This window comes from Anomaloglossus baeobatrachus, chromosome 6, assembly GCF_048569485.1.
Source record: "Anomaloglossus baeobatrachus isolate aAnoBae1 chromosome 6, aAnoBae1.hap1, whole genome shotgun sequence".
Classification (NCBI taxonomy): Eukaryota; Metazoa; Chordata; class Amphibia; order Anura; family Aromobatidae; genus Anomaloglossus; species Anomaloglossus baeobatrachus.
In genome coordinates, this window is record NC_134358.1 from 355441086 (window position 1) to 355451369 (window position 10284).

Below are 10284 nucleotides of genomic sequence, written 5' to 3' on the forward strand. Positions count from 1 at the left end.
GCAAAGCCAGCAATATTCCAACAGGGCAAGCTTGCTGGGAACAGGTAAAGCAAGATCAGATCTAGAAGCCAGGAGAGGAGCCAGGACAGCCAGTTGTTAGAAGCCAACAAGAGTGCAGCAATACAAGTCAGCGGAGCCAGATCTAGAGAGTACTCACTGAGAGCAGCAAGGTAAGTAACAAATTCTCAGGCAAGGCATGAATGATGCACGGGAACTTAAATAGGCAGGCTCACAGGAAACTTATGGTAATAATAAAGCCGTAAACACCATCTTGACTAATAGAAACGTGAAACGTTGCAGAACGTGAAAGAACATATTAAGTTAAAAATGGAAATATTGGCATGTTTAAAGATAACTATAACAGTCCAACAAATCCACCGATGGGCTTATCACTGTGACAAAACCTCCCCGCTCTCAAATGTTTGACTTGTTACATTTAGTCCAGTCCTCCTCTTCAATGACATGTGTGAATTTGAGGCTACAGTAGTGCGCTTCACAGGCATTGACGTAGTCCCAAGACCAAGGAGGGGAGGCAATTGGGACAGAAAGGTACTACAACAGGAGACAATGGATATTCACCCTGGGTACCCTGTCTCCACAGGGACTAAACGAACATCTGCAATTCGCCAGTTTCATATAATCTCCGGAGGGACAACTACAGCCAAAGATAGTCTTGTTAGCATATATATTTTATTTTAGAATTGTAACCGTTATAGTTCTGGATGGATGGATGATGAACTGGTCTGTCCTCCAATTAATCTGGAGGGTAAGAAATTGTGTACCTTTGTAACATTTGGGTGCTGATTGAACTATTTTTCAAAGAATATATGACAGAATGTAAATGTGCTAAACATACCTATATGAAATCTTGGCCCCAGAAGTCCATTGATGATGAAACATTTGGATATATTCAGAGGAATCTTTTTTTTTTTTTTTTTAAATTCTTTATTTATACAACAGACCCTTACAAACCATAAAGTAATCAGTTGGCAAAATAAACAAAAACAATTGAACAGAGTTTGGGAGAATACATCTCAATACAAAGTCACCAACATCTGAGCCAACCCAACAAGTTATCGAACGGGTCCGTTCTTTTAAATTTTTTATCAAAGGCAAGAAGGAGAAGTACCAAAGGGAGGCAAGAGTGCCTGAAGATCATTCAGACATCTCTCAACAAAGAGTTCACACCAGCTGAGAGAGAAGAAAGGGGGAGGAATGTAGAGGAAGGGTGGAAAGGGGAAGGGATAGGGCAGAGCGGGAGGAAGGTAAGAAAGAAGGAGGGGGGAGAGAAAGGGGGAAGAAGATGGGAGAAGAGGAGGAGAAGGGGAGAGAATAAGAAGAAGAGAGAGGAGAGAGAGGGAGAAAAAAAAAAAAAAAAGGGGGGTGGGGGAGGTTTACCAAGGGGGAAAGGCCAGCGACAGAGGAGAATGCGCTCCATCTACGCATCACGCAAAAGGAGGTCGTATTCATTGGAGATCTTAAATTGCATCCAGGGGAGCCAGATCTCGTGGAAGTGCTCGTACCGATCATGTAAGGAGGAGGTCAGTTCCTCCATCCGCAGAAGCTCATTGACCCTGGAGGCCCAGAGGGACAGGGCAGGGGGAGCGTCCGACTTCCACTTTAAGGGGATGCATGACCTGGCCGCCATCACCAGAAAGTGCAGTAGCGACTGCTTGTATGCAGAGACAGACATCTCAGTCAATTGGAGAAGGAACAACTCCGGACCCAAGGTCTGTGATGTTCCAGTCACGTGTTTAATCACCTCCCCCACTCCGTTCCAGAACCCTCTGAGGGCCGGACATGTCCAGAATATGTGTACAAAGTCCCCCTCAGCCGTCCCACATCTCCAGCAGCACGGGTCTACGCCTGGAAACATCTTGTGTACTCTGGTTGGGACCCTATACCACCTCGACAGAAGTTTATAATTGGATTCCTGAAGTCTGGAGCTTATGGAGGTCTTATGGGCGAGCGCCAAAATTTTATTCCTTTGCGTATCCGTCAGGGAGAGACCCAGGTCTTGTTCCCAGTGTACGAGAAATGTGGGGGGGGGGGAGGTCGCCAGGGTCCGTCAACATCCTGTACACCAGGGAGAGAGAGTGCCGTAACACTCCCTCCCGGGTACACAGCGCTTCAAACTCCGTGGGGCGAGCCGCATACAGCGAGAGGTCGGGGAGAGAGCTAATGTAATGTCTGAGTTGCATGGACCTCCAGGTTCCCAACTGTCTCGGTGTCTCGCAGGCTGTGAGTGCCCCGAGCGAAGGCCAGCCCCCGTCAGTTATTAAGTGATACGCCCGGAAGCGCCCCTCTTCTATCCATCGGCGAAAGACGGGGTCCGTCAGACTCGGATAGAAGTCTGGGGAGCCAATTATGGGTGAGAGAGGAGAGGGAACTGGGAGTAGTGATCTGCGGATCTGTCTCAGGGAACAACACTCCAAAGTAGCACCGATTGTAGGGTGATGCCTTAGGTTAGCGGGAAGAGGGCTCGGTATCCAAGGGGCTGCGGTGAGACTGATTGCAGTGAGACTTTGTTCCAGTGCCACCCAGGGTTTCGTCTTGGCGTGGCGACACCAGTCGATAACCCTGACCATGTGTGAGGCCCAGCTATATACCTTCAAGTCAGGGATTCCCATCCCCCCCTCCTCTTGGGTCTGCACAGTAAAGAGCGGGAGATTCGAGCTGGCTTATTGTCCCAGATGAATTTGGTTTGTAGGGCGGCCAGATCCTTAAAAAAGGAGCTGGGAATCCGTATTGGAAGAGCCTGGAGAAGGTAAAGGATGCGAGGGAGGACATTCATTTTTATTCAGAGGAATCTTGACAATGGTAGAATAGATCTTTTTTCCTTTTATGTCTGGGGTTGTTGATGGATATTTGGGAGTTTGGGATTTTTTAGGGGGTGTGCTTTGTTTTGCCCCACTACATTGAGCTACCTGTGTGGGTGGTGTACTGCTGGGGACCCGATCCAGGATGCTGTGGTGGAGCGGCGGTGGGAGTATTCTCCACTATGTGTCCGTCTGTGCTCCTCTGCTCGGACGGGTCCACTGAACTAGCGGAGTACATCCCCCTTATGGCCTCATGATGAAAGTATGACACTCCCAGTATCCTCGTCACTTCCGATTTTGTCATTGGAACGCAGATGTTTGCGTTCCAAGCTTGGAATTTGCGTATTACAGTTGGCAGGATGGTGGTCCACCCACATTGTGACGCACTTCCAGTTTGTCGATCGTGGAGGTTTGGATATACACATGACTGCCGGATGTAGTGTCATGTGGAACGCACGTTGTTTGCGGTTCATGGACCATGCGTTCTGACTCCTGGGGGCCATACCTCTGTAATTTAACTTAATTACGTCCATAATCACTGGGCTGGATTAATTGGGGACTATACTAATCACGGGATGAGTTTTTTAATTGGATGGGAGTTCTGATTGGTTTGACTATGCTTATATACCCTCTAGTATGTGTGCTCCAGTTCCATAGTGTATTCTGGGAGCTTGGGCACAGGACCTCTTACCTCTATTGAAACACCTGAGTCCCCTGATGATTCTAATGTGATGAAACGTGTCAGGACGAGGCTAGGACTGTTCTAGGGGTTCGAAGAGAGGGTTAGATGTGGTCTGCCCTTGTCAGGGCGGAAGCTTTTGGGATAACAGATGAAGTTAGTTCTCCTAGGGATTTATAGGGTCAGTGACAGTTTGAAAACGAAAAGACTAATACAGAGGAGACTTTGATGTACCCCAAGCTGCAAAGAATGGGTGAGATCGTTCCTATTTTCTCATCTACTGTATAGTACCTGTGAATACTGTGGGTTCTATGTATAGGACCATTATATAGTATTATGGTTGTTTATATTGAGGGTTTTTTTATTATTTATTTGTGTATGCTCACATATTGGACCACTGTTCAATTCTGGGCCAAATAATCATACCCAATATATTTGTTTGTTTTGTTGTGTTTTTTGTTAATTTTGTTATATATCTCATTAGGCTTGCTTGGCTACCATAATTAATATCATATGGTTATTGTCCGGAAAAAAATTTCGGCAAACCGAGGAGCTTTGGGTTACTCACTACCTAATCTAGGCTTTTATGAGCATTCAGAATAAAAGTTACATTTTAGCCTCTTAGCAATTGCTTTTGTATACATTGTGAGTAGTGGTGAAATCAAGAATCAAATAAACAAAGTGGATGCAATCCAGAATTGTCTGAAACCACTTTGAAAGAAGCAGGTGAGGGCTTTTCTTGGAATTGTGAGATACTATCAACGATTCATCCCGAACATCACCATCATAGCCTCACCCTGACTGACTTCCTTATGGTACAAAGTTGGCTATGGCAATGGACCTCAGAAGCAGAGACAGCTTTCCAGGAATTGAAGCTGATCCTGTGTAAACAGCCGGTTTTGGTGGCACCTGACTTCAATAAGGTACTTGTCCAGATGGATGCCTCAGAGGTCAGGTTAGGGGCTTTTCTATGCCAATAAGTAAATAGAGAACACCACCCAATACCCGACAACTTGCAAAAAGAACTACTCCATTGTGGAGAAGGAGTGCTTGGCCATTAAGTGAGCGTTTGGCAGAAATTTAGGTAGGTGCCAGACCATGCCCCACAGAGGTGGATGAAGTTAGGGAAAAATGCCCACGTCACCAGGTGGTTTTTAGCACTCCAGGACTTTAGCTTTCTTGTAGAAAGTAGGGTAGGGAAACTACATGGTAATGCGGATGTTCTATCTCAGCTCTATTATTCAGTGGCAGAAGACGACAAGTTCCCCCCGGTTTGGGGGGGTATGTGAGAAGGTCCCCGGAAAAGTCCTTGAGGGAGAAATGTATTATCGAGTATGATAACCTCAGTAATGTAAGCCTGGAAGCAGGCTCCAGCATGGTTAATACTGAGAGAGTTAATAGGATGTGTCAGGACCAGGTTTACGAGCAGTCGGAGAAATGGGTGGGAATGCTTGCTGACATATCCCCACCCTAGGGCGTGGTACACAAGGTAAAATGGAGACCATGAGTTGGAACACTATCCTGAGTGGACCAATCCGCAGTGCTTTAGGGACTCATTATTTTTCTGTTTGCTACCTTGAGCGGAAAAGGCTTTCTGTAAGTTTGTTCATTCGAGCAGTTTATGAAGACTGAATAAACCAGCAGGACAGTTAAATGGAAATGGAGGAAGAAGGAAAATCTGGTGCATATGGAGCATAATTACTGCCACTCAGGATAAATTTCCAGCTTGTTTATTCACTATAGGGGTAAAAATATAAAGCATTGAGAGCATAATTCATGCACAGCTTCAACAATGTAGTAAAAAAAAATTTAATACATTGCAACTGTCAATTTTTTTACTACATTGTTGAAGCTATGCATGAATTATGCTCTACATACGTTATATTTTTACCACTATACGTGAATAACCAAGCTGGAAATTTATCCTGAGTGGCGGTAATTATACTCCATATGCGCTGGATTTTCCTAATTTCTCCATGTTTCTAACAGGTGACGGTAGCTGTGTATCCGAGCAGCAGGAGATATAAGAAATATGCCAGAAGGGGTGAGCTGAACTTGGTTTTGTTTCCTTACAATTAAATGGAAATGGTTTCTGAGTCTACCTAAACAAGCAGCTGAGTGAGTCGCTTCTTCACACCCTATTTAATTTAGATTTTTTTTTTGGGGTGGCTAAACCCTGTGAAGATCTAGGATTTTGGAAGTAATGTTTTCATTTATCTTACAAAAATCAGGATAATATTGACATTTTAGAGGTCTGATAAAGGAGAGGTAATAAATCCTGTGCACACATGTTAAGATAATTTTTCCATTCATTAGAAAGTCTGGAAATTTTAGTTGCTTGCCCCTTTACTGGAATTTGGGAAAATATATCATACTTACAACTGAAGCCAATGTCTGCATGTACATCAAAACTAAAATAAAAAACATCAAAAGGAGACAGAAAATCTACATAATCCACAAAGAAAAAAATCATATTATGGTACTAGAAACACTAAAGGGTACTTTACACGCTGCGATCTCGCTAGCGAGATCGCAAGCAATCGTATCCGCCCCCGTCGGTTGTACGACACTGGCAAATCGCTGCCCGTGCCGCACAACCTCGCTTACCCCCGTCACACTATACTTACCTGCCCTGCGACGTCGCTCTGGCCGGCGATCCGCCTCCTTTCTAAGGGAGCAGTTCGTGCAGCTTCATAGCGATGTCACACGGCAGCCGTCCAATAGAAGCGGTGGGGCGGAGATGAGCGGGATGTAACATCCCGCCCACCTCCTTCCTTCCGCATTGCCGGCGGCTGCAGGTAAGGAGATGTTCGTCGCTCCTGTGGTGTCACACACAGCGATGTGTGGTGCCGCAGGAACGAGGAACAACATCGCTAATAAGCAGAGAACGATTTTTAGTTTCAGGACGACCTCTCCGCCAAACGATTTGACCGCTTTTGCGATCGTTTAAGGTCGCTCGTACTTGTCACACACTGCGATATCGTTAATGACGCCGGATGTGCGTCACAAACACCGTGACCCCGACGATAATTCATTAACGATATGGCAGCGTGTAAAGCCCCCTTTACTGTCACGTGACTGTATGGCTACTTTTACACAACCATATATTCAGTTGTAGCAGTGTCCGTGAAAAAAAAAGGAAAGCACTTGCACCGTGTCCAGATGGCTGTTTTGTACATGGACTGAATGTCCACTTAAAAAAAATTGCAGCATGTGCAGATAAGACTCACCTATTGAAGTCTATGTTTGTGCATATAGCATTCCGTTTTTATGGAGATATTGCATTTCTTTAATATAGGAAACTGTATTTGTTCTTGTGAATTTTAATAACTGCTGATGTATAAAAACAGATGCCATACAGATTTCATATAATGGCGTATGGATGACAAAAAATGAAAAATAGTCCAATTTTTGTGGGTGTGAGATGAAAAGTAATTTTTATAGATTCATGTGATTTTTGCCCAATCAAATGCATACAGCTTGAAATATATCTCGATTTTCTTTCACAATTCTTTATTAATTTTCTCTTTTATCTTAAAAAAAACTGCATCATTTATATATTATCACAAAATCATTAAACTCTTAAAATCCTAGATTCCTTAACCATTGTAAAATAGATATGGAATTTTTAGAGGTCTTAACTGAAGGCTTAAATAGAGTACTACTTGTTCGTGGTGGTGGACGAGAAGTTATTACCATCTATTCATAACAATATGGTTGGTAGATATTACTAGATATTACAAAAGGACATTGCAAAAACAAGGAACAGGTCCCAAAAGTGACAAAATAAAGCGATGTACACTGTTACCGTATACTGGAAATGATGCATCACACAATCACTCACATGTATGTATATACACTGAAGCTGTTTACGTGCCATAGTCTGTTCTCAGTAAATACATTCATTTAGTATGTTGCATTAACTTTATCTTCCCTTCCAACATTAAAATTGCAACACCAAGAAGGAAAAGTCGTGGAGTTCTAAAAATCACAGGATCGCATATCAATCCTGTGATTTTCATAAACTTTCATGACTTTTTCTTCTTGGTGTGGCAGTTTTATTGTTGAGGTTTGTACTAATGTTTGGCTTTTTGTGCTTAATATCTAAAGAATAAAAACTATACAGTAACATTGAGAGAGAACACAAAGGTAACCAAAAGTAAATCTCTTTTAACCAAAAATATCTGTCAAGCAGTAATCTACCATAATTGTGAACATTGTAAAATGGTATAATTTAACTTCGTTTGTATTATTAAAATATTTTTGTAGCAATATTTATGTATTGTACAGAGAATTTGTGTGAACTGCTGGTATCATTTTAGCTTTGTTCAGGCAAGGAATGTTTGAACACCGATTTTAATGGAAGTGCAGCTGAAAAGTAATTCACTGCTCACCATTTCATAACCCACACTAATAGACTATAGCCGTTTGTCTCACTGCGACAATGTAATGCAACATTACAAATAACGCGATTTAACTCTGTCTCCATGCTAACCTACAGGTGGCATCAGACACCCGCGTGCAGTGCCCTCCTACACTCATGGAAACTTCCCCTTCATCCTCTTGTTTCTAAGCTAAAGGCAGTGGCCCTAAATATTGCTATTATCATCATCATTGGGTAGAATAGTGAAATCTTGAGCCAGTTAATATGTGCTGGCCAGAAAATGTGAGAATTTCCAAATGATTGAAAATTACATGCCAATTGTCATTCATAAGTAAAACGTAGTTCAGTATAAGTCCTAGCTTTTAAGACAAACCTGTTTGTTCTTCAGTTGCTCAGATGTAAAAAGAAAGCACTAGAAGAAAGCAAAACTAATGCAGAAGCAATGGACACTGCATCAAAATAAGCAGCCAGTCTGCTACGCACCAGGAGAGTCTACTGAGCTCAGTTTTGCTTCATTCCCACTTTAGCACTGCAGTGTTGCTCACATGCGAACCTAAAATAAAAACTAACAGAAAAATAATTGAAAAACCTAGTGCAGTTTACTATTTAAAAATAACCAGACCAATTATTGGAGACCTAAAATTGGTTCTCTGGCATTGTGTAAATCCAATGAAATGTCCTCCAACTTACAAATGAATTTTAATATTATTTACCTAGTCCCAGAGATCCAATATAAAGCAATAAACATCTTATTTTACCATAATGACTCTATTTCAACACATAAATGGTTAAAATAATTTCCATACTAATCGTCATGTATATTTTGTGTATCCAATATCCTAAATCTCTTTTTTTTATGGACACTGAAATAAAAATTCAGTCACAAAATTCCACACTCTTGAACGTCCTCAGAAATTTGATTCTTTTAAATCTGTTCATTGAATAATTTGTAAATGTGCTTTTCCAATCAGTGTTAAATGCCGTTAAGTGTTCAGTAACCACACAGCTGCCCAGTGGGGAATTTGTAAGTGAATGTCTGCCTTGAAAGTAGTCAATATGATATATCCAGGATTACATTATCTCTGCTTCCTTAAAAGAGTTTCTGGGACTTTCCATTGAGCATTACATGGATCAGACACCCCACTGATCAGCAAAATGGAAGAGATGTGGCACTTACCTGCAGTATGTCACCATGAAATCCAGAAAAATGTGGATATGCCTAGTATGTCAACTCTGCTTATAAAAGTGAATAAAGCTGCCCCTTTTCTTTTGCTAAGTTTAGGCCAATATTCTAGAAATACATGAAGCCCCTGAAACATAAAAGACATTTTGCTATGTTTTGCAGCATTTTTTTACGGAGTTCTTTACGCAAATTGAAAGCTGCTTTTTACAATACCAAAGAAAAAACTATGATATTCCAGAAATTTCATGCAAAACTTTGCATTGTTTTTCCTGACTCAAATGGACAAAAGCTACGTATTTTATATCTGTGGCATGTCAATTATTTCAGCGTTTTTGCAGCATTTTTTCACCATAGAAAGTAACGAAGAAGGGCAAAAATGCTGCAAAAAAAGGCATCCATGAGTTTTTCTCGTTTTTTTCTTAACTTTATTAAACATTTTCTGTAGACACTTCACACACATAATCTGCATGAAAAAAACAGCAAAAACTCACCCAAAAAAGCAGCAGAAAGCAATATGTGGACATAGCCTTTGATAGAGAGCTAGAAATAATGAATTTTTGATATGCAAAGTCGGCTACCTCAGGTGTGTAGAGTTGATTAATCAGTGGTTTGTTGTTGCATTTACATGTAAGTCTATGTTCACATGTCCTGTAATCATCCCTTAGGCCTAAAACACACATCCGTGAAAACCACGTCCGTGTAAAACGGGCCGTTTTTCGGGTCCGTTTTCCGTTTTTTAGGTCCGTTTTTATGGTATGTGTGGCCTGCGTATGTATCCCGTATGCTAGCCGTCTGTGCGTGTGAAACTTAACTGACATGTGTTTGTGTTGTCCGTGTGGAATGTCCGTGTGTGATGCAAAATGTCGTTTACTACATGTCGGAAGACAGAGTAGCGGGATGAGAATGAACTCGGGTGAACTTCACCCGACTTCATTGTCATGCCGCGGCTCTGTCTGTGTGCCGTGTACTGATTAGCGGTCACCTGTGAAGGATTCACCGGTGACCGCTAATCCCCCCGAGTGACTGAAGTGTCCCCCCCTCTCTCATACTCACCGATCACCGATCACCGGCGCTGCACGGCGTTCACACTGCTCCGGCGGCTTTTTCTAATTTGAAAAAGCTGGCCGCTCATTAAACAATCTTGTATTCCCTGCTTTCCCTGCCCACCGGCGCCTATGATTGGTTGCAGTGAGACACGCCCCCACGCTGAGTGACAGGT

General features: G+C 42.4%; 1 protein-coding gene across 2 annotated transcripts in view; it reads left to right on the forward strand.

The window, feature by feature from the left end:
• Nucleotides 1-9926, forward strand: part of SLC12A7 (solute carrier family 12 member 7) — a 1179416-nt gene extending 1169490 nt beyond the window's left edge. For both annotated transcript variants that reach the window (XM_075315005.1, XM_075315006.1), the window contains one exon: nt 7116-9926. In XM_075315005.1, the coding sequence (XP_075171120.1) occupies nt 7116-7207 (92 nt within the window). In that variant the 3' untranslated portion in view covers nt 7208-9926. The remainder of the gene's footprint in view (nt 1-7115) is intronic.
• The last annotated feature ends 358 nt before the right edge of the window (nt 9927-10284 follow it).